General features: G+C 36.0%; 1 protein-coding gene across 4 annotated transcripts in view; it reads left to right on the top strand.

Moving 5' to 3' along the window:
- Window positions 1–24,746, top strand: part of VPS13C (vacuolar protein sorting 13 homolog C) — a 194,540-nt gene that overhangs the window by 123,005 nt on the left and 46,789 nt on the right. For all 4 annotated transcript variants that reach the window (XR_006818611.1, XR_006818610.1, XM_046007341.1 and 1 more), the window contains 12 exons: window positions 1,270–1,439; window positions 3,105–3,352; window positions 7,335–7,564; window positions 9,252–9,344; window positions 11,687–12,052; window positions 12,466–12,552; window positions 13,798–13,953; window positions 14,124–14,388; window positions 16,163–16,323; window positions 17,523–17,644; window positions 18,135–18,429; window positions 19,695–20,084. Coding sequence is in view for 2 of the 4 variants with exons in the window: in XM_046007341.1 (XP_045863297.1) it covers window positions 1,270–1,439; window positions 3,105–3,352; window positions 7,335–7,564; window positions 9,252–9,344; window positions 11,687–12,052; window positions 12,466–12,552; window positions 13,798–13,953; window positions 14,124–14,388; window positions 16,163–16,323; window positions 17,523–17,644; window positions 18,135–18,429; window positions 19,695–20,084 (2,583 nt within the window). In the remaining 2 variants the exon portion in view is untranslated. The remainder of the gene's footprint in view (window positions 1–1,269; window positions 1,440–3,104; window positions 3,353–7,334; window positions 7,565–9,251; window positions 9,345–11,686; window positions 12,053–12,465; window positions 12,553–13,797; window positions 13,954–14,123; window positions 14,389–16,162; window positions 16,324–17,522; window positions 17,645–18,134; window positions 18,430–19,694; window positions 20,085–24,746) is intronic.

The following is a 24,746-nucleotide window of genomic DNA, read 5'->3' as shown; positions in this document are numbered from 1 at the left end:
CCAACAATAATGTCAATAATGCGTGACCCATTGATGTACTGTCTGCATGCAGTGTGGCAGATGTAGAGTTAGAACCAGCATGCCAGGAATGGCACATCACCAATACCCCTTCCACCAGTGCCATTGTCTAGAGTGAGCAGTTATAACTGAGAGTCTTTACTTCCTGGAAGAGATTTTTGTTGGTTGGGTTTGTTGTTGTTTTTTTCTTTTTTGAGGGGGTTTGTTTTTTTAAAGTCTGGGCATACAGACTTTACCTACAGAATTTGGAGATTATATGTTACGGCTAAATAAAGGTTGAATTCCTTTTTCCTGTAAATGAAAATTTAAATCTTTGGTTCAAGATTTGAGACCTCAGTTAGGCCCCTATATTTTCAGCCCTCATTCCCTACCATTCTCCTTTTTTTTAAGTTTTTATTTAAATTTTAGTTAGTTAACATGTAGTATAACATGTGCTTTCAGGAGTAGAATTTAGTCATTTATCACTTACATATCCTACCATTCTTTAATTAGAATATTCAAGCCTATGCAGCTTGTACCTTGTCCCCTCAGAACATCTTTGAACTGTTCATTCATGTTTTTTTCCCCATCTAGAAGGTGTTCTACCTTCTCTCAGCCCATCTAATCTCACCCAGTCTCTGAGGCTTAATTCACTTCTCATCTTCATGAATTTTTCTCAGCCTGCAGTGATCTCTTTGGCTCTCTGAGCTTTTGCTATTTGTATTCTTTACCTAATCACTTAATATTCTTTGTGGCATACGGGAAGATTAAATATGAATAAATAAATGATTACATGTCAGCCTTTGATCAGTTCCAACTTATAGCATCTCCTTGTGATGTTTCTTGTAATGTATTTCCATTTTCTATATTTGTTAGGGTGTAAGCTCGCTGAGTTCACCTACTATATCTTGTTCTTCTCATAAACCATATATTTCGTATCACAGGTTTTTTTTTTACAGAAGAGCTCATTAAATATTTATAAGTTAGACTGATTAATAAAGATATTTCCTGATTATTTTTATTTACATTAAACTGTGAGATAAATTTTAATATATTAATCATTATTGAATATCTGCACATACACGTATATTTTTTGTATGTACCTATACACTCACAAACACACACATTATTCCATTTTATTCTTGTTTTAACTCCCATACTTTTAAATTTTGTTTCATCAATTTGCCTTTTGTCTGAGTTAAGAAATGTGTTTAAAGGTAATTACAAACTATTTAAAAATAATCGATTCTTTTGCTTGAAAATATGCCACAGGAATCCAAACTTTCATTTCACAATGACAATTTCCGGCTTGGTGAACTCAGTCTACATCTTATGGCCTCTGTAGGGAAGATGTTTAAGGACGGCTCAATGAATGTCAGCCTTAAACTTAAGACATGCACCCTTGACGATCTCAGAGAAGGCATTGAGCGAGCAACATCAAGGTTTGTCATCTCTGAATTTGCTGTGCATTATGTAAGGTTGACATTGCACCTTGCATTGTTACCAGGCATTGGTTGCTAGGCTTGGGATTATCAAAAGAGGTCTTTGGTCATACTTCAGTTGAAGTGCATCGAGAAGTAGTGCTGATACCAGATTCAACTGCTTTGAAGTTTGAATTAAAGGGGCATTTACTAATAAAATGGAGTACTGTCTTAATAGCAGGAACTAAGAGAATGTAAGAATTTTAATAATGAAATCCACATGGGATGGTTTGTTGGTAATATATTTTTCTAAATTTATCCTCAGTAGGCAGGATTTTTTTTTTTAAATGTCTGAAAGTTTTAAATCTTTGTCTTATTTATTTTGTCTATAAATATATATATACATATATATATATATATTTTTAGAGATTTATTTGAGAGAGAGCACGAGCACAAATGGGGTAGGGAGCAGAGGGAGAAGCAACTCTCCACTGAGCAGGGAGCCAGATGCAGGACTCGATCCCAGGACTCTGAGAGCATGACCTAAGCTGAAGGCAGATGCTTAACTGACTAAGCCATCCAGGCACCTCTGTTTTGTCTATATATTTTAAAACAATGTTCTAGCCTCTCCTTTGGCTCAGGTCATGATCTCAGGGTCCTGGGGTTGAGCCCCGTATCAGGCTGTCTGCTCGGCAGAGAGCCTGCTTCCCCTCTCTCTCTGCCTGTCTCTCTGCCTGACCTCTGTCTGTCAAATAAATAAATAAAATCTCTAAAAAAAATATTTTAAAACAATGTTCTGAAATTTCTTTCAAAGTTTTACTACAAATTGAATCCCTAGCATTTCACCTTACAACCCAGTTTTAAAACATTAACTTATATCAACCTTCAATAAAGTGGGAAACAATGTAACTTTAATAGTTTAATTATATTTTTATTCCTCTCTCAAATAATGAAACACAATACTCTTGTTCTTGATATTGTTTGGAGAAAAACTATGATCCTCCCTAAACTGGGACTCCATTGAATACATACTGGATACTTCTGAGCCCTGTTTTTCCTAGAGTTGAATAAATGAGAAAAGAGTGCTATTATGCAACCAGCTTTTCTAGTTTGCAAATTTCATGTTTGGGGTGGCTGTCCACTCTTGTGTAGGCAAGAATGATAAAGGTCATCCTCTGTTTGGAAACCTGCTCTTGCTAGCATGTGTGAGGATGTGTGGAGCTATCATTGCAGCCACTTGATAAACACTGGCTGATTTGAACTGGATTGAATACTTTTGGACTCAAATTATATAGAATATTTGGAGAAAAATTTGTTCAGGGAGGTTTTATTTTGTAAAATAATATAAAGAGGTTATCCTTTAAATTTTGTGAAACTACATTAGTATGTTTTGTTAATTGCCGAAATTCCTTTCAGTAGTCAGTCATTCATTTATTTTTCTGACATTGCATTAGAATTACAAAATATTCTATAAAAGATTAATAACATGAATCTTGCTGTGGAGATTAGGAGACTATGTCTTGGTTGCTTATTATTAGCTAATTAGACTCTGGTTAACATTGACTTGTTTTCTATTCAGATTAAAAACTCAAAGGTGAAAGAAAGATTGTTAAGATGTTTAGGAAATTTTTTCATCTTTTAAATTATTTTTGCAGGAATAAAATAATGAATGTGTATATTTTTTAGAATGATTGATAAAAAGAATGACCAAGATGACAACAGTTCCATGATTGATATAAGTTACAACCAAAGCAAAACTGGAAGTCACATTGATGCTGTTCTTGACAAGCTATACGTATGTGCCAGTGTGGAGTTTCTGATGACAGTAGCAGATTTCTTTATCAAAGCTGTGTCTCAGAATCCAGAAAATATGGCAAAAGAAGCACAGATTCCACTACGACAGACGGCCACAGCAAAAATCAAGATGGAGAAAGGTTAGCAGACTGTCGTAGATGACAACTTGTCATATGTTTTAACAAAGATTACAGATAAGAAAAAAGATGAATGGACAATTTAAGAAACTAAGATTCCTCTTTCCAATTTAAATATATTCTGTGGAAAAACTTTAGTAAGCATAAAGTTTTAGGAGAGGTAAAGTAGAATTATATTTTGGATTAAGGGCTAGGAAACCTCTGCTCTGATTCCAGCTCTGCCATTAACATTTCTTTACTTATCCAAAAATTGAGGGAGTTAATCTGGGTCTTTGGCTGGCAGCCTGTTTTATAGAAGAACAATCTTTTTTTTTTTTTTCCATTTTATTTATTTTTTCAGCGTAACAGTATTCATTGTTTTTGCACAACACCCAGTGCTCCATGCAATACGTGCCCTCCCTATTACCCACCACCTGTTCCCCCAACCTCCCACCCCTGACCCTTCAAAACCCTTAGGTTGTTTTTCAGAGTCCATAGTCTCTTATGGTTCGCCTCCCCTTCCAAATTTTTTTTTTTTTTAATACACATATAATGTATTTTTATCCCCAGGGGTACAGGTCTGTGAATCGCCAGGTTTACACACTTCACAGCACTCATGATAGCACATACCCTCCCCAATGTCCATAGCCCCCTCCCCCTCTCCCAATCCCACCTCCCCCCAGCAACCCCCAGTTTGTTTTGTGAGATTAAGAGTCATTTATGGTTTGTCTCCCTCCCAATCCCATCTTGTTTCATTTATTCTTCTCCTATCCCCCTAACCCGCCATGTTGCTTCTCCACGTCCTCATATCAGGGAGATCATATGATAGTTGTCTTTCTCCGATTGACTTATTTCACTAAGCATGATACGCTCTAGTTCCATCCACGTCGTCGCAAATGGCAAGATTTCATTTCTTTTGATGGCTGCATAGTATTCCATTGTGTATATATACCACATCTTCTTTATCCATTCATCTGTTGATGGACATCTAGGTTCTTTCCATAGTTGGGCTATTGTAGACATTGCTGCTATAAACATTCGGGTACACGTGCCCCTTCGGATCACTACGTTTGTATCTTTAGGGTAAATACCCAGTAGTGCAATTGCTGGGTCATAGGGTAGTTCTCTTTTCAACATTTTGAGGAACCTCCATGCTGTTTTTCAGAGTGGTTTGCACCAGCTTGCATTCCCACCAACAGTGGAGGAGGGTTCCCCTTTCTCCACATCCTCGCCAGCATCTGTCATTTCCTGACTTGTTAATTTTAGCCATTCTGACTGGTGTGAGGTGATATCTCATTGTGGTTTTGATTTGTATTTCCCTGATGCCGAGTGATGTGGAGCACTTTTTCATGTGTCTGTTGGCCATCTGGATGTCTTCTTTGCAGAAATGTCTGTTCATGTCCTCTGCCCATTTCTTGATTGGATTGTTTGTTCTTTGGGTGTTGAGTTTGCTAAGTTCCTTATAGATTTTGGATACTAGCCCTTTATCTGATATGTTGTTTGCAAATATCTTCTCCCATTCTGTGGGTTGTCTTTTGGTTTTGTTAACTGTTTCCTTTGCTGTGCAAAAGCTTTTGATCTTGATGAAATCCCAATAGTTCATTTTTGCCCTTGCTTCCCTTGCCTTTGCCGTTGTTCCTAGGAAGATGTTGCTGTGGCTGAGGTCGAAGAGGTTGCTGCCTGCATTCTCTTCAAGGATTTTGATGGATTCCTTTCTCACATTGAGGTCCTTCATCCATTTGGAGTCTATTTTTGTGTGTGGTGTAAGGAAGTGGTCCAATTTCATTTTTCTGCATGTGGCTGTCCAATTTTCCCAGCACCATTTATTGAAGAGGCTGTCTTTTTTCCATTGGACATTCTTTCCTGCTTTGTCGAAGATTAGTTGACCATAGAGTTGAGGGTCGATTTCTGGGCTCTCTATTCTGTTCCACTGATCTATGTGTCTGTTTTTGTGCCAGTACATGCTGTCTTGATGATGACAGCTTTGTAATAGAGCTTGAAGTCCGGAATTGTGATGCCACCAACTTTGGCTTTCTTTTTCAATATTCCTTTGGCTATTCGAGGTCTTTTCTGGTTCCATATAAATTTGAGGATTATTTGTTCCATTTCTTTGAAAAAAATGGATGGTATTTTGATACGGATTGCATTAAATGTGTAGATTGCTTTAGGTAGCATGGGCATTTTCACAATATTTATTCTTCCAATCCAGGAGCATGGAACATTTTTCCATTTCTTTGTGTCTTCCTCAATTTCTTTCATGAGTACTTTATAATTTTCTGCGTATAGATTCTTAGCCTCTTTGGTTAGGTTTATTCCTAGGTATCTTATAGTTTTGTGTATAATTGTAAATGGGATTGACTCCTGAATTTCTCTTTCTTCTGTCTTGTTGTTGGTGTACAGAAATGCAACTGATTTCTGTGCATTGATTTTATATCCTGACACCTTACTGAATTCCTGGACAAGTTCTAGCAGTTTTGGAGTGGAGTCTTTTGGGTTTTCCACATATAGTATCATATCATCTGCGAAGAGTGATAGTTTGACTTCTTCTTTACCAATTTGGATGCCTTTAATTTCTTTTTGTTGTCTGATTGCTGAGGCTAGGACTTCTAGTACTATGTTGAATAGCAGTGGTGATAATGGACATCCCTGCTGTGTTCCTGACCTTAGCGGAAAAGCTTTCAGTTTTTCTCCTTGAGAATGATAGTTGCGGTGGGTTTTTCATAGATGGCTTTGATAATATTGAGGTATGTGCCCTCTATCCCTACACTTTGAAGGGTTTTGATCAGGAAGGGATGCTGCACTTTGTCAAAAGCTTTTTCAGCATCTATTGAGAGTATCATATGGTTCTTGTTCTTTCTTTTATTAATGTGTTGTATCACATTGATTGATTTGCGGATGTTGAACCAACCCTGCAGCCCAGGAATAAATCCCACTTGATCGTGGTGAATAATCCTTTTAATGTACTGTTGAATCCTATTGGCTAGTATTTTGGCGAGAATTTTTGCGTCTGTGTTCATCAAGGATATTGGTCTGTAGTTCTCTTTTTTGGTGGGATCCTTGTCTGGTTTGGGGATCAAGGTGATGCTGGCCTCATAAAATGAGTTTGGAAGTTTTCCTTCCATTTCTATTTTTTGGAATAGTTTCAGGAGAATAGGAATTAGTTCTATAGAAGAACAATCTTTTATTCAACGAAAATATATGGAAGAGTTATCACACACTGAAGAACAGTGAAACAGATAGAGGCAGAGGGTGGGGGTATTGGAGCAGCCAGCATGATGCCTCTGGACACTACTATAAACTCCTTAAACTCAGTGGAGTGTTTGCACATGTCTGATCTTGATATGCACTGAAGTTACTTCCCTGTTCAATAAATTGTTTATTCCAGCATTACCAAGTAGACCAGTGATTTTCTGTGTTAAATTTGGATTCTCTAAGGTGAGGCGTTTGCTTTTCTAATATATAACTCAGCAAGACTGGAAAATGCTATTTATTGGCAAAGTCAGAATTTGATTTTTCCATTTAGCTTTCCTAAACAGTAATTACATATGATACCTCTGTGTTCATACACATGCTTAATGTATTTATACTGTAGATTGCAGGACACTGTGTATTTTATAGTAAAGTCAACAGCCAGCTTTGATATAAAGAGACTCTTATCCTCTTCCTGTTTTGCCCTCCTTGTCCCTGCAACATAACCTAATACACACTCGTACATATAATGTACTCACTTTAATTCTGACAAAAACAACTTCAAAACAAGATTATTCTTGTTAGTCAAAGTGGAAATGATCTTCTTATGACAGAAATCAGATTGCATTATCCCACAAAATCAGCATTTGTTAATGATCATTTATCGCTAGTATTAATCAGCTATTAATATTGTTAATTCTACCATATCTATTATAGCAAGATATTAGAAAAAGCTTAGTGACTTATACACACCATATACTCAAGGGACAAGATATATTTTACTACAACTTTTTTGGTTCCTTTTTTTTTTCTTCAGATGACTCTGTAAGACCAAACATGACTTTAAAGGCCAAGATCACAGATCCGGAAGTGGTGTTTGTTGCCAATCTGACAAAGGCTGATGCTCCTGCTCTGACAGCCTCATTCCAGTGTAACCTCTCTCTGTCAACATCCAAACTTGAACAGATGATGGAAGCTTCTGTGAGAGATCTGAAAGTCCTTGCTTGCCCTTTTCTCAGAGAAAAAAGAGGAAGAAACATTACCACAGTAAGAATTAGCTTATTCTAAGCTTCAATTGAGAATGGCAGAAATAGTGGATTTATAGAATCCTAGAACGTGAGAGTTCTGTAAGACTTGAGAGATTATTTGCTACAAACCTGAGGTTTTACAGATACAGATTTTGAGTTCTAAAGATGTTAAATGATTCAGCCATGGCTGCTAATGACAGAACTGGGAACTACCTTTAGACTCCTTTTCTTTTCATTGTACCATCTTTTGTTGAGCAGTATTTGAATTTTAGTACAAATCAACATTCCTTTTCAGCTGTTTCTTATGTTTACCACAGTATATCCAGTGAATGAACGAAGGCATAAGGATTATTAAAATCTTTAAGCTTAGAATGAAAATTCAGTTGGAGTCATGTGACCAAAAGAGATTGTGGTTTGCTGTATTAAAGGTTAACTTCAATTATGTGTTCACATTATTGTTGAAAAATATGATCTTAATTAACTTAATTGCCACACCAATAATTTTTAAATATTAAATTGAGGAGTTAACATTAAAGAGGATTGTTATATGACTCATTGCAGTGTTATTTTAAATTAAAATTTGTGGGCAAAGTGGCTTACATAAAGAAATTCAATGCTAAGCTTAGTCTGTACTTTATCATGAAGCGTTCTTTAGCATTTGGTATGTCATAGAAAGCTCATCCTAATTTTTTTTAAATGGAAGTTATGCAGCACTAATTCCCTCATTCAACTCAGATGCAAGGTCAGTTTATTTTCTTAATGATCTCTGTATATAAATATAAGCTTTATCGTTTTAATACATCATTGGGTTTGAAGATTTGAAATTTGTTCTTATAAGAACCTTAGATGAATGAAATCATTATAATACAAAGAGGCAAAAAAAATAGTAAGTAGACAAAAAATATAGGAAAATGTATTATAGAAGTGTGTGCTAGGCAGTTAACTGATGATAAATATAATGTTGTAATGTCATGTTTCTGGACTGCTGGTGTTGATGACACTTATCAAATTTTAAATGTGAAATTTATTGTTATTTTAATTTCATTTAAAATGTTTACTTTTATATCTGATTTTGTATTTTCAATTATTCTATTAAAAGAGTACTTCATCCAAAAAAAAAAATCTTAGATGATATTCAAGACTGACCTCTTCTTGATCATATGGAAACTGCTCATTAACTCTCTTACCACAGTCATTTTTTAAGGTGTGACCAGGACTCCTTGTTTAAAATAAGTTTCAGGTGATTTAGTGGTCATAAAAATTACAAATGAAAAAACAGTTTAATTTACTCATATACTTCTTTGTGAATGTAAGACTTTAACATAATCTTTACCTCATTTTTACAGATATTTTAAATGTACAGAGGGCATCATTTAAAAGATATTTTAGTGAAATGAAACATTTTAAACTTATATTAAATTAAACATCTTAAACTTCTATTAAGTGTGCATCATTGCTTGAGAATTTGACATAGAGGAATTGATCAGAACTGCTTAAAGTCTTTTTACAATGTTCACAGATTTGTCATAGTTGAGAAGAGCCCTCAAAAGAAATTCTCAGCTCGTAGTTTAACTTACCTTTTGCTTTTAGTAGTAGGTTAAAGTAAGTTAAGTAAGACATATTCTTGCGTGTATTTTATATGTGTGTGTGTATATATATATCAGATCTCTTAGTAAGGAAATGTGAATTTCATTTATTTGTTCTAGGTCTTACAGCCCTGTTCTTTATTTATGGAAAAATGTATGTGGGCCTCAGGAAAACAAAATATAAGTATTATGGTTGAAGAATTTATAATTAAGGTTAGTGCCTATCATGTTTTTGGGTAAAAATTCTTATTTTTCTAACAATATCTTTTGATCTCTCTTGTAACTACAGCATTATGCTAGTCACATCACATATTCAAACAGTAAATACCACTAACATTAAAATACATTTTTCTTTAAAGCAAATGTTTATTTCTGTCTTTTTTAAAAGAGTACTTTTTACTATCTACAAATGATCAGGATAGCTTTTATCTATTTACATGTATGTGTGTTGGGGAGATTGGGTTTGGGGAACAACAGAGATAGGGTAGAAAGAGAAGGGGAGGAGGGATGGTAAAATGAAGTTGCTTTTATTTGTCATAAGTTACTTTTAGGCTTTTATTTGAGGCATAATTTGAATTTAATAATTATGTAATTAAATGTTTTATTTGTCATATAAAATATTTATAATGACAGATATATGCTAGAAATAAGTTATTAGGATTTGCTTTTTTTAAATCTCTTACATTGGAAATACTGAAAAAAAAATCTCTTCTCCAATGGCATTTGTATTGTTTAAGTATGACCTCATAAAAAAAAAAAAAGTATGATTCATGATTGGTTAGAAATGGAACTTAAAGAATACTTTCCAAATCTGTTTCTCTCTCTGTTCAAAGGACACAAAATTGAGGTTCTATCAGAGCTTTACTATAAAATAGCCAATAATGGTTAAACCAAGGCTCAAACTAGTGTCATTTGAATTACCATGCTAAGCAATATTTTAAAGTACCAGGTAGTTTAGATTGTATTTTGTTAGCAGATTTACTTTTTTAAAAACTTAAAGTAGTAAATGGGGGTTGGAGTTCTTTAATTTGCATGCACTTAATCTAAGACAATAGATAGGTACTGGGGGAATTATCTTTCCTTTGTCTTTGTTTATTTCTTGTTTATTCCTTTCCTTTTCTTTGTTTATTTCTTTGTTTGTTTCTTTTTCTTTGTTTATTTCCTTTTCTTTGTTTCTTTGACCTCTTACTGAGAATGAAAAATGTTCTGTACAAGGCGTTGGGAATACATAGTTTCTACCTTCAAAACACTTAATGACCTATGTAAGAGAAAAGTCCATCAGTGAGTCCAGCTTTCAGAGCTAGAGGCATGCACAAGGTGCTGTTGGGAACACAGGCAAGGGGCCCTTTAACTGAGACCAGGACATCAGGGCACACTGCCTTGAAGTGGGCTACTTGAACCAAGTTTTGAAAATCTGATGAAGGTTAGATGGAAAGGGAAGATGAGGGTTATCAAGACAGAACCGACAATATGCACAAAAGCAGAGGCATGAAAAACACTTTATAGGCTTAGAAGGGGTGATCCCACATGGCTGGAGAGAAGGATGTGGTGGAGTTAAAAGATTGAGAAGCCTAATTATAGGTGACATTGATAAGGCAAGGACAAAAAAGGGACTTAGTTGACAGGTGCGTTTGGGAAGAGGTACATACCAAATCCTTCTTTTGGTGATGTAATCGTATCTTTTTAGTGTATTAAACAAGTAGAGGTTGTGAGAACTGAACTATATAGGAATCCACTTAACTTATTTAACCCAGTATTACTCACACTTTGGGAAACCCTTGCTAGCTAAATGATTAGGCATCAGATCACAAAGGCCTTTGTGTCCTAAGCTAAAGAGAAGTTTGAACTTTATCCTTAAGGTTATGGGAAGCTGAAAATGTTAAGCAAAGGAATGCCCAGGTTTGGGTTTTAGAAAAATAATGCTGGTGGACATGTGGAGGGTGGGCCATGAGGATGCTGACCGGACCTGGAAGACATCATCAGTGTAGAACTAAGGCACAGTGATAGGAATGAGGAGGCGAGCAAAGATACTATTACAAGATAATAGGAGGTAGAATTTGCAGATATTAGGCTAAGTGTAAGGGTATCCTTGGTGGTTCATAGGCTTTTTGTTTCAGTAAGACAAATGAAGACCATGTATGTATACCTAGATGGGGGTATACACTTTGGCTTAGTTAATGCAGTTGATTTCTATTTGAAAAATAGAAAATTTGAATATTTGAATATTTGAAAAATGAAAAATTCAGTTACATTTCTACATTTATCTGTTCGCATAACACGATTTTACTCTGAATGGATCAATTTAACTTCACGTTTTGACAGTTGATACATAACAGTAATTACTTAATTCCAGAATAGGCTGGGCAGAAATCATTGTTAGGAGGTTTGTTAATTTGACATATGATTTTGTGTATTCCCCTTTGTTTTCCTTGGGTATGAATGTAATATATTTAATATTATTTATTTTTAATTCATTTTTAAACTTTTGTGTTATATATTCTTCTCATCTTGGAAATAATTTATTCTTAAAATTTTTTCGCTTTCTTTTTTTAAAGATTTCACCCATAATTCTGAATACTGTGATAACAATCATGGCTGCTATGTCTCCAAAGACAAAAGAAGTTGAAGCCAAAGATACATCTAAGGAAACAGAAAATCTTTGGGATGTCAAATCTATTAGTGATTATAACTCTTGGTTTCTTGGTGTTGACATGGCAACAGAAATAACAGAAAATTTCAAAGACATTCAACATCCATCAATAGAGGAAAATTGTGCTGTTGTTGTAGAGTCGGTTCAAGTTACCTTAGAATGTGGCCTTGGGCATCGAACTGTACCTTTATTACTGGCAGAGTCTAAATTTTCGGGAAATATTAAAAATTGGACTTCCCTAATGGCTGCTACTGCTGACATGACCTTAGAGGTATGACCACATCATTTAGTATTTCCAGAGCCAGTTCCTCAAAAGTACAATTGCAAAATTAAGATGTGAGCTTATTTTGTTGGTGCATGGCCACAGTAAATGTATATATGAGTGTATATATGAGTATATATATATGAGTTAGAATGTATCATACATTCTAACATTTAACTTGATGCATCGTATTATTTAATTCGTCATTATTTTTTAAAGATTTTCTTATTAATTTGTTTATGGCAGTAAAGGAAGAAAGAAAAGGAAAATGCACCCTATTTATAGATATTCTTTATATCTTTAGGTGTGTTGTTAAAATTATGATTGACATGTAATATTAGTTACATAATATTTTTTCCTACTGGTTATAGAAATATGTGATTAAGTTGAAAGACTGTTATTATAATTCTGTGCCTTTCCAGGTTCACTATTACAATGAGACCCATGCTGTTTGGGAGCCATTGATTGAGAGAGTGGAAGGGAAGAGACAATGGAATTTAAGGCTTGATGTAAGGAAACCATAAAATATCTTTATGTTGAATGGCACTAAGGGAAATCACTTATATTTTTAAGTTCAGTGATTGTCAAGATGTGGTCTAGGATTCTGGAGGCCCTTTCAGGATTCCGGGGATCAGAACTATTTTCATAATAATACTCAGGCATTATATATCATTTTTATTCTCAGTCTCTCATGAGTATACAATGGAATTTTCCAGAGACAATATGATATTGCAACAGAATGAATACTGAGGCAAAAATGAAAATCCACCTGTCTTTTCTTAAGGCAGGCACTAGAGAGATTTGTAAATGCCCCTCTTTTTACTGTTAAAGAAAACTTTGTTACCTTTCATTAAAAATATTATTTAACATAAAATCATTATTTTTAAATGAATATTTAAAGTTTCCTCAGTTTCAGTTTCTAGTAGAGTTCATGTGATAGATATAATTGATATAAATGAATCTCTTTGAGACCCTCCTTGGTTTTAAGATACCAAAAAATTTGAGAAAACTTGAATTCTAGTTCATGGTTTTTTGTGTGTTATCTCTTTATGGTATTTCTTGAGAGCACTTCAGAATCCTAGATACCAAAGCACATTTTTCTAGACGAAAAAGATCATGAGTTGTATACCCTTAACAGATTATCACAACAGAACTCTGGGGTAGCCTGACTGAAGTGTGAGGCACTGAAATCAGCTCATCAGATTCTTATTTTAAAGATGAGAAGTCATCTAACCTGTGTCCCAGTTTCCTGTCAGTGAAGTAGTAATATTTCTGACCTGCCTGTCTCTGGCACAGACAGGCTAACAATTTTTTATAAGGCTTTTCAGCTCTATTAGTACAAAAACTATGATGGAATTTGATGGCTGGTTGAAAGCTTATCATATTATTTATATGTGTTAACAGTAAAAAGTAGAAGGAATTCCATATTACCTCCAAAAAGGATCAGTTTAGACTTCAGGGTCATCTTAGAATCCTCATCAGCACTTGCTCTGAGGAATGTGCAAGAGACAAATAGCTGACTTTGAGTGTGTTGTGACACAGTTTTAAACATTACCCCATGCCCTGACTATACACTGAAAGACTGCTGATCTGTGGTAAATCTAAGTGAAGAACTGATTATTTTTGAAAATGAAACCTTTGAGGAGTTTTAATACAAAGTGACCAGTTTAGGAGAATTTAACTCTTTGAGAGTTTTAAAATTTTATTATTAATTAACGAGTAACTTAAATGTGTTATATTATTTATCATCATAGGTAAAGAAGAATCCAGTCCAGGATAGAAGTTTAATGCCAGGAGATGATTTTATTTTTCTTCCTGAGCCACAAACAGCAGTTCATATTTCTTCAGGAGATACAATGAATATAACAATATCCAAAAGTTGCCTAAATGTTTTCAACAATTTAGCCAAAGTATGTTTGGTTTGTGCTTGTAATCTTTCAAATGGGATTTTAAATTGAAACATGTATGGATTATTAATGTTTGTCATCAAAATTAATTTCTTAAAAATGTATAGGCTTGTTTAATTTTGGAAAAAATTGCATTTTGCAAAATTTTATTGTGATGTTATATTCCTTTTCAGGGTTTTTCAGAGGGCACTGCTTCTACTTTTGACTACTCTTTAAAAGATAGAGCTCCTTTTACAGTGAAAAATGCTGTGGGTGTTCCCATTAAGGTGCAGCCCAATCATAATCTTAGAGTAATAGGCTCCCTTGAGAAAAGTGGTGTTTATGATGTTGATGCTGGTCAGAATTTGGAATTGGAATATGCTAGCATGGAACCCTCACGTCAAGGAAAATTATCTATATTGAGCCGTCAAGAAAGCTCCTTCTTCACGCTAACCTTTGGTATGCTGTATTTATTTTAAGGGTATATTTGGAATTGTAGGTGTGGGACTAATTTTTTATAAAATATGAAGAAATTGCTGCAGATACTATGAGAAACAACATTTCGAAAGGATTGAACCAAATAGTTGATAAACTCTTATCTCCTTTTCTTCCTCTAAACTTGAGAAAATTAAATTTGATTAAGATTACCTTAGAGGGGCACCTGGGTGGCTCAGTGGGTTAAAGCCTCTACCTTCGGCTCAGGTCATGATCCCAGCGTCCTGGGATCGAGCCCCACATCGGGCTCTCTGCTCAGCGGGGAGCCTGCTTCCTCCTCTCTCTCTGCCTGCCTCTCTGCCTACTTGTGATCTCTGTCTGCCAAATAAATAAATAAAATCTTTAAAAAAAAAAAAAAGAATTATCTTAGAGGCTCACCTGGTGGGCTCTGTCTCTTAAGTGTCTGCCTTTGGGTCTGGTCATAATCCGGGATTCTGGGATGGAGCCCCATGTCAGGCTCCCTGCTCACTGGGGAGTCTGCTTCTCCTTCTCCCCCTCTGCCCCACCCCCTTTGTACTAGCTCTTGCTCTCTCTCTTACATTGTCTCTCTGTCTCTCTCATGCACTCTCAAATAAATAACAACCTTTTAAAAGTTTTAAAAAATTAAAATAATTACCTTAGATTATGATCTCCAGATTGTGGGGTTGAGTCCGCGTCCAGTTTGGCACTCAGCTCAGAGTCTTCTTGAGATGCTTTCTCTCCTTCTGCCTCTCCCCGCACTAACACACACCCAACTTGCTTTTGTAATAGTCTTCATTGTAAATGTCTGATTAAACACATGCCTGTGCACATACTCTCTCGAAAATAAATAAATCTTTTTAAAAAAAGATTTACCTTAGAAAATCAGCTCATTTCTGTGCTCTTAATACAATATGTAGTGTGCTTCAAAAAGAATGTGTGTTTAATGAGGAGAGAAAAACTAACTGTATTCAGAAGTCCTAAAATATTGACAGTGATTATCACCATTGCAAAAAAAAAAGGTGTTATTGCTATATACTTGAAAGAATAAAGAATAAGCTGGATTTTTTTTGTTTTAATACTTTTTTTAAAGTTTTTATTTTAATTCTAATTAGTTAACATACAGGGTAATACTAGTTTCAGGTATACAGTATAGAGATTCAGCATTTCCATATACCGGTACTCATCACAACAAGTGCAGTCCTTAATCCCCATCTTCTGTTTCACCCATCCCCCCACCCCTCTTCCAGCTAGTAACCATGTTTGTTCTCTAGGGTTAAGAGTCTGTTTCTTGTTTTTCTTTGTTTGTTTGTTTGTTTTTAAGATGTATTTATTTATTTTGAAAGAGAGGGAGAGTGTGTGTGTACAGGAGAGGGAGTGTGGGGGCGGGGGGGGGCGCAGAGATAGAAAGAGAATCCCAGGCCACCTCCCTGCTGAGGATGGAGCCTGAGGCAGAGCAGAAATAAGAGTTAGGTGCCTGAGTTGCCCAGATGCCCCAGTTTCTTGGTTTTAATACAACTTAAAACCCCAAGAGAAACTCTTCTGGGTCAAAAAATTTTACACCTAGTTTCTTCTTTTTTTTTTTTTTTTAATTTTAGTTTCTTTAGTTTCCTTTCTTTGTTAGTTCCTATGTCTTAGAAAAGCATTTTGTGTAGTCATCAGTTTTGATCATAAAGAAGAATGTTCTTGTCATTATTTTAAGTTACTGAAAAGTACTCTGTCCTAGAGAAATATAGGTCAATTAACATTTGGAATGCTTCTCACTTGTGCTCTGCCTTAGTACCTCATGGATATACAGAAGTTGCAAAAGTTCCTGTTGCCAAATCTGGAAGGCGACTGTATAATGTGCGGAATCCTAATGCCAGTCATTCTGACTCAGTCTTGGTACAAATTGATGCAACTGAAGGGAGTAAAGTAATTACCCTTCGCTCTCCTCTGCAGGTAATGCATTAAAGTGAATTGTGTCCCTCCTGGTAAAACAAGTATTTTGTCATTTAGCTGGATATAGGAAAGTAGTAAGACATTAGGTCAGTACTGATTATTGCAAAATAAATTATAGAACTGGCTGCTATTTCCAATCCAATTTGCTTTTGTAATAGTCTTCATATTAAATGTCTGATTAAATAGTCTTGTTACTTGAAAGCTCATTTTTGTTGTGGTCTAGGTTTAAAATTAATGAAGGTTTTTGTCTATTTAAAGATTTAGAAATGGGAGTATTAATAATTTTAGCTGGTTGTCAAATACGATAATGTTCCATTCTCTTTGTGTATCACTTAGGACAGTATTTTTCAAGTATGTGTGAAAGAATATTGGAATGATCTCCCCAGAAAAAAAATTTTAGTATCTTAATCTTTTCTACCTTTAAGGCTTTATCCATTTTTCTTTTGTGCATTATTATGGGTTCATTATATGGTCATCAAAAGAACATTTCTTTCTACTTAGAACATCAGATAAAAAATGAAAGGTTGCCATTTTTTGGCAATTGTTAGCTCTCAGTTTGCTATTAGCTCCAGCCTGTATCCCATTATAGTTAAGAAAAGAGAGTTGTAGTACTTTTCCTCATATTTCCTTTGCTGTCCTTTACTGTTTTCACATGGTGCCTTGAAAAAATGATGAAATGGGGAAAATATTATAGCTGAACTCTTCAAAATTAATGTATGTTATACACTAACAATGAACATGGAGGATAGAGCATATGAATATCCTAGAAATTTTAAACTGCCACTTAAACATCAAGTTTCTCATATGTAGCATTTAAATATCTCCAAATTTTTCGGGGCGCCTGGGTGGCTCAGTGGTTTAGGCCTCTGCCTTTGGCTCAAGTCATGATCTCAGGGTCCTGGGATCGAGCCCCGCATCGGGCTCTCTGCTCAGCGGGGAGCCTGTTTCCTCCTCTCTCTCTGCCTGCCTCTCTGCCTACTTGTGATCTCTGTCTGTCAAAAAAATAAATAAAATCTTTAAAAAAAATAAAATAAATAAATAAATAAATATCTCCAAATTTTTCAATTGTCCATAAAAATATCTTCTTTAATACTGGGTTTGAAACTTTTTAGATCGGAAAATAACTGTGTGCAGCTCACATTTTTCTCTCAAGTATCTATATCTTTTTAAACAACTTGTATGTCTTTTTTATCTAACAGATTAAAAATCATTTCTCTATTGCATTCATCATCTATAAATCTGTTAAGACTGTTAAGCTATTGGAGCGCATTGGAGTAGTCAGACCTGAAGAGGAGTTCCATGTTCCTTTAGACTCATATAGGTACATACCTCTTTGAATGTACTAAGTTTTAAAAGGTTCATAATACATATTTTTAATTCTATGAATTGGGATCTATGTTCTAGAAAAAATAACCTTATGTTTTCATTATCCAAAGATATGTAAAAGCCAGTTTTAAGACATATATAGATTTACTCAATCATTGAATTTACCAGATGAAAATTTCTTATCGTATATTCAGTGTTTTAGAGTTTTCTGAAATCTGTCTTTATGAGATTGCCTTTATATTTGAAATGGCTAATTTTTCTGACTGGTGATTGTGGATTTTTTTTTCCCCAGAAAGTTCCTCCTGCGTTAGCTATATGACTTTGGGCAAGTTTCTTAACCTTCCGTAGCCTTATTTTCCTCATCTGTAAAAACTGGAATCGTAGTACTTACTTATAAGTGTTACCAAGAAGATTTAATGAGATTTTTTTTCCTTAAGTTTTTGATTAAAAACTTTTATCCCCACTCTGTCTTCTGTTTTCCTTAGGTGTCAGTTATTTATTCAGCCAGCTGGTATCTTAGAGAATCAGTACAAAGAATCCACCACTTATATTTCTTGGAAGGAAGAACTTCACAGGAGCAGGGAAGTCAGATGCATGCTGCAGTGTCCATCAGTCGAAGTCAACTTCTTACCTCTCATTGTCAATACAGTTGCTCTGCCTGATGAATTAAGCTATATATGTACCCATGAGGAAGACTGGGATCCAGCTTATATTATTCATCTTTATCCTACCCTCACTTTGCGGAACCTTCTCCCATATTCTCTAAGATACTTACTTGAAGTATGTCTCTTGTATTTTGTTTGACCTTTATTATTGCAGAGTGAATTTTAGTTTTTTTACTGTGTTTTTAGTTGAGTATTTTCCATAGTGTACTTGTAATGCTTTAATATTAATAACAGCAAAAACTGATATAGCATTTAGTATATGACAGTCACTGTGCCATGTGCTTTACATGTATTAACACATTTAATCCTTGCAATAACCTTCTGAAGTAGGTACTGTTATTAGGCCCATTTTACAGATGAAGAAACTGAGTCACAGAGGGATTAAGTGACAGGTCTGAGAACCCACAACTAGTAAGTTGTAGAACTGGGATTTGAACTTAGGCAATTTGGCTCTTTAGCTCCCTTCCACTGAACTCTGCTGCATTTGTTGTGAGTTAAAAACCATAATCTCTATTAATTCAGTAAAATTCCATTAGCTAAGAGATAGAAAAAAGCCAATGGGGAAATACTTCATCTTACTTTATTCTAAAGTTAATTTTAAAGTTTTTATTTTTAGGTTAATAGTATGATTATTTGGTCCAAGTTTCTGTTGAACTTAAAATAATTAGTCTGACTAAGAAATAATGGGGAACATTTCTTAGCATTGATGTATGATAAATATTTTTATATTCTCATGCCACAACATTTAGAATACAAAAGTCTGAAAAATGTTGGAACCTAAATTATTTCTTTTCTTTATCTAACAATGAGTCATCCCTGAGATGCGAAGACTAAAATGAATTAAATGAACTAAATGGTACTTATTCAAGAGAAGTTTTCAAAAAGAAAGACTGCTTTATTATGTGGCTATTATTCATTTTAAAAATAATTCTGCCTTACTTAGCTTGTCAGAATAGTTTGATATCACTTTCCTTCTTCTCTTTATGTAAGAATCACTAGGCATAGTGTGTGAAGAGCAGATGAAGCTGAAGCCCAGACATTTGAAAGGCTCATTTAATAACCCAGCCAACAGCCAGCACTCCTGAATCCATCCTTTGATTTTTGGCATAGATCTGACGGGTTTTTTGGGAAAACTTATGGCCGTTGGCCTACTCATGAGCTAAAGACAGTTTCTGCCTTTGGCCATGTTACAGTCTTTTCTTTTTAGTTATTAGTGGTTATTGGATGTTCATAATCTGTAAACATGGTACTTTGTTGAAGACTTGTCAGTTAATCTGAATTTGATAGGTTGTTAGCACTTGTATAAAATATGGATATTGCTATTGCAGAGGTTTTAAAAAAATCACTAAGCAAATTTAGTTTTTGTTTGTTTGCTTTTAGGGAACAGCGGAAACTCATGAGCTAGCAGAAGGCAGTGCTGCTGATGTTCTACATTCAAAAATCAGTGGAGAAATAATGGAATTAGTTCTGATGAAATATCAGGGCAGAAACTGGAATGGACATTTCCGTATATGTGAGACTCTTCCCGAATTCTTTCTTGTGTGTTTTTCCTCTGACTCTGCAGAAATGATGTCAGTTGACTTGTCGGTACATGTCAAACGAATTGGCAGCCGGATGGTGCTATCTGTCTTTAGTCCCTACTGGCTAATCAACAAGACTTCTCGGGTTCTCCAGTATTGTTCAGAAGACATTCACGTGAAACATCCAGCTGATTTCAGGGATATTATTTTATTCTCTTTCAAGAAGAAGAATATTTTTAGTAAAAATAAGGTGTGTTTTGGTTGATATGACAATTTAAAATAGATAAATTCCTAATCTAGGAACTCATGAGTCATTAGCCTTCTTTAAATCCATGCTTACTAGTTTGCTAAGTGCCACTGGTATCAAATAGGTCCAAGGACTTTTCAGGAATACATAATCTAGTGGGTTGTTAGGACTAGCAAGAGTTTCTCAAAGCTGAATTGCCCCTTTCTCCATGGCCTTTAGAATCACTTCTGTTCTTTTAGTAGTGTCAGGTAGAAAGCTTGATTTTATGTAGTTTACCAGTGATGAAATAGCATTTCAAAGGGTAGAAGTGTTGGATTTGGCTTGTATTAACTGAGCCCACCTAGGTATGAAGCACTAAGCCAGGCCTCCAAGAGAGAACCTAGTGCCAAAGCCCGGTCTTCTGTGGTCTGGTCCCTTTTTTCCGTTGTAGATTCCTATCTTGGAATTGCTTAACACACACTGTCCCAAGTTACTGCTAGGCCTCTGTCTGTGCTGCATTCTGCTAGAATGCCTCTTCCCCCATGTTTTCCCTGTCTGCCATATTTTTTCTGGTTACCTGCTGTTCATCCTTTGGCTATCATTGTGCTCAGGCATGACGCATGCGAAGGGACTTCAAGCTTTCTAAAGTGGAGCTAGATTTTACATCCATGTCCTCTTAAAGCAGTGGTTCTCAAATTTCAGTTTGCATTAGAATCACCTAGAGGGCGTTTCAAACATATTTCTGGGTTGTACCTCTATTTGAGTCAGTAGGTCTGGGTAGATGGAGGAGCACAATTAGATTTCTTCTATAAAACTCTATCTAGATCTCATAGCTAGAAGTAAACTTTTTACCTTCTCACCTTCCTAGCATTTTGAACTACTTGTGTAGCCATTAGTCACATTGAGTCTTGCATTATAATTACTGGTAGTGTTTTCCATCTCCCTGTTTAGTTGGAGCTCATTAAAGACAGGAGTGGTGTCCTGTTGTCTTCCATTCTGATGATCATGATGCTTTTCATTTAACATTTGCTGAATAATGTTAAAGGCATCAATTCTCTGTGTTTTAGAACTTTAAGAATTTGTTAGCTCAATATCTTTTTTTTTCTTCTTATTTTTTAATTTCTTATTTTTTATAAACATATAATATATTTTTATCCCCAGGAGTACAGGTCTGTGAATCGCCAGGTTTACACACTTCACAGCGCTCACCATAGCACATACCCTCCCCAATGTCCATAACCCCCCTCCCTCTCTCTCAACCCTACCTCCCCCCAGCAACCCCCAGTTTGTTTTGTGCGATTAAGAGTCACTTATGGTTTGTCTCCCTCCCAATCCCATCTTGTTTCATTTATTCTTCTCCTATCCCCCTAACCCCCCATGTTGCATCTCCATATCCTCATATCAGGGAGATCATATGACAGTTGTCTTTCTCTGATTGACTTCTTTCACTAAGCATGATACCCTCTAGTTCCATCCACATTGTTGCAAATGGCAAGATTTCATTTCTTTTGATGGCTGCATAGTATTCCATTGTGTATATATACCACATCTTCTTTATCCATTCATCTGTTGATGGACATCTAGGTTCTTTCCATAGTTTGGCTATTGTAGACATTGCTGCTATAAACATTCGGGTGCACGTGCCCCTTCGGATCACTACGTTTGTATCTTTAGGGTAAATACCCAGTAGTGCAATTGCTGGGTCATAGGGTAGTTCTCTTTTCAACATTTTGAGGAACCTCCATGCTGTTTTCCAGAGTGGTTTGCACCAGCTTGCATTCCCACCAACAGTGGAGGAGGGTTCCCCTTTCTCCGCATCCTCGCCAGCATCTGTCATTTCCTGACTTGTTAATTTTAGCCATTCTGACTGGTGTGAGGTGATATCTCATTGTGGTTTTGGTTTGTATTTCCCTGATGCCGAGTGACGTGGAGCACTTTTTCATGTGTCTGTTGGCCATCTGGATGTCTTCTTTGCAGAAATGTCTGTTCATATCCTCTGCCCATTTCTTGATTGGATTGTTTGTTCTTTGGGTGTTGAGTTTGCTAAGTTCCTTATAGATTTTGGACACTAGCCCTTTATCTGATGTGTCGTTTGCAAATATCTTCTCCCATTCTGTGGGTTGTCTTTTGGTTTTGTTAACTGTTTCCTTTGCTGTGCAAAAGCTTTTGATCCTGATGAGGTCCCAATAGTTCATTTCTGCCCTTGCTTCCCTTGCCTTTGCCAATGTTCCTAGGAAGATGTTGCTGCGGCTGAGGTCGAAGAGGTTGCTGCCTGTGTTCTCCTCAAGGATTTTGATGGATTCCTTTCTTACATTGGGGTCCTTCATCCATTTTGAGTCTATTTTCGTGTGTGGTGTAAGGAAGTGGTCCAATTTCATTTTTCTGCATGTGGCTGTCCAATTTTCCCAGCACCGTTTATTGAAGAGGCTGTCTTTTTTCCATTGGACATTCTTTCCTGCTTTGTCGAAGATTAGTTGACCATAGAGTTGAGGGTCTATTTCTGGACTCTCTATTCTGTTCCATTGATCTATGTGTCTGTTTTTGTGCCAGTGCCATGCTGGCTTGATGATGACAGCTTTGTAATGGAGCTTGAAGTCTGGAATTGTGATGCCACCAACTTTGGCTTTCTTTTTCAATATTCCTTTGGCTATTCGAGGTCTTTTCTGGTTCCATATAAATTTGAGGATTATTTGTTCCATTTCTTTGAAAAAAATGGATGGTATTTTGATACGGATTGCATTAAATGTGTAGATTGCTTTAGGTAGCATGGACATTTTCACAATATTTATTCTTCCAATCCAGGAGCATGGAACATTTTTCCATTTCTTTGTGTCTTCCTCAATTTCTTTCATGAGTACTTTATAGTTTTCTGCGTATAGATTCTTAGCCTCTTTGGTTAGGTTTATTCCTAGGTATCTTATAGTTTTGGGTGCAATTGTAAATGGGAAGGATGCTGTTTAGTCTCCATGTATTTGGGTTCTTTCCAAATATCCTCTTGTGACTGAGTTCTAGCTTCAGAGCATTGTGGTCTGAAAATATGCAGGGAATGATCCCAATCTTTTGATACCGGTTGAGACCTGATTTAAGACCCAGGATGTGATCTATTCTGGAGAATGTTCCATGTGCACTAGAGAAGAATGTGTATTCTGTTGCTTTGGGATGAAATGTTCTGAATATATCTGTGATGTCCATCAGGTCCAGTGTGTCATTTAAGGCCTTTATTTCCTTGTTGGTCTTTTGCTTGGATGATCTGTCCATTTCAGTGAGGGAAGTGTTAAAGTCCCCTACTATTATTGTATTATTGTCGATGTGTTTCTTTGATTTTGTTATTAATTGGTTTATATAGTTGGCTGCTCCCACGTTAGGGGCATAGATATTTAAAATTGTTAGATCTTCTTGTTGGACAGACCCTTTGAGTATGATATAGTGTCCTTCCTCATCTCTTATTATAGTCTTTGGCTTAAAATCTAATTGATCTGATATAAGGATTGCCACTCCAGCTTTCTTCAGATGCCCATTAGCATGGTAAATTGTTTTCCACCCCCTCACTTTAAATCTGGAGGTGTCTTCGCGTCTAAAATGAGTTTCTTGTAGGCAACATATAGATGGGTTTTGTTTTTTTATCCATTCTGATACCCTGTGTCTTTTGATTGGGGCATTTAGACCATTAACCTTCAGGGTAACTATTGAGAGATATGAATTTAGTGCCATTCTATTGCCTGTAAGGTGACTGTTACTGTATATTGTCTCTGTACCTTTCTAATCTACTACTTTTAGGCTCTCTCTTTGCTTAGAGGACCCCTTTCAATATTTCCTGTAGAGCTGGTTTGGTGTTTGCAAATTCTTTCAGTTTTTGTTTGTCCTGGAAGGTTTTTATCTCTTTCTATTTTCTTTTTTTTTTTTTATAAAGATTTTTATTTATTTACTTGACAGAGAGAGAGAGGGATCACAAGTAGGCAGAGAGGCAGGCAGAGAGAGAGGGGGAAGCAGGCTTCCCGCTGAGCAGAGAGCCGGATGCGGATGCGGGCTTGATCCCATGACTGAGACCATGACCTGAGCTGAAGGCAGAGGCCCAACCACTGAGCCACCCAGGTGCCCCTATCTCTCCTTCTATTTTCAATGATAGCCTAGCTGGATATAGTATTCTTGGCTGCATGTTTTTCTCGTTTAGTGCTCTGAATATATCATGCCAGCTCTTTCTGGCCTGCCAGGTCTCTGTGGATAAGTCTGCTGCCAATCTAATATTTTTGCCATTGTATGTTACAGACTTCTTTTCCCGGGCTGCTTTCAGGATTTTCTCTTTGTCACTAAGACTTGTAAATTTTACTATTAGGTGATGGGGTGTGGGCTTATTCTTATTGATTTTGAGGGGGTTCTCTGCACCTCCTGGATTTTGATGCTTGTTCCCTTTGCCCTATCAGGGAAATTCTCTCCAATAATTCTCTCCACTATACCTTCTGCTCCCCTCTCTCTTTCTTCTTCTTCTGGAATCCCAATTATTCTAATGTTGTTTCGTCTTATGGTGTCACTTATCTCTCGAATTCTCCCCTCGTGGTCCAGTAGCTTTTTGTCCCTCTTTTGCTCAGCTTCTTTATTCTCTGTCATTTGGTCTTCTATATCACTAATTCTTTCTTCTGCCTCATTTATCCTAGCAGTGAGAGCCTCCATTTTTGATTGCACCTCATT

Source organism: Meles meles, chromosome 6, assembly GCF_922984935.1.
Source record: "Meles meles chromosome 6, mMelMel3.1 paternal haplotype, whole genome shotgun sequence".
Classification (NCBI taxonomy): Eukaryota; Metazoa; Chordata; class Mammalia; order Carnivora; family Mustelidae; genus Meles; species Meles meles.
The sequence above is the reverse complement of the archived record's forward strand: the minus strand, read 5'-3'. Positions and strand labels throughout refer to the sequence as shown.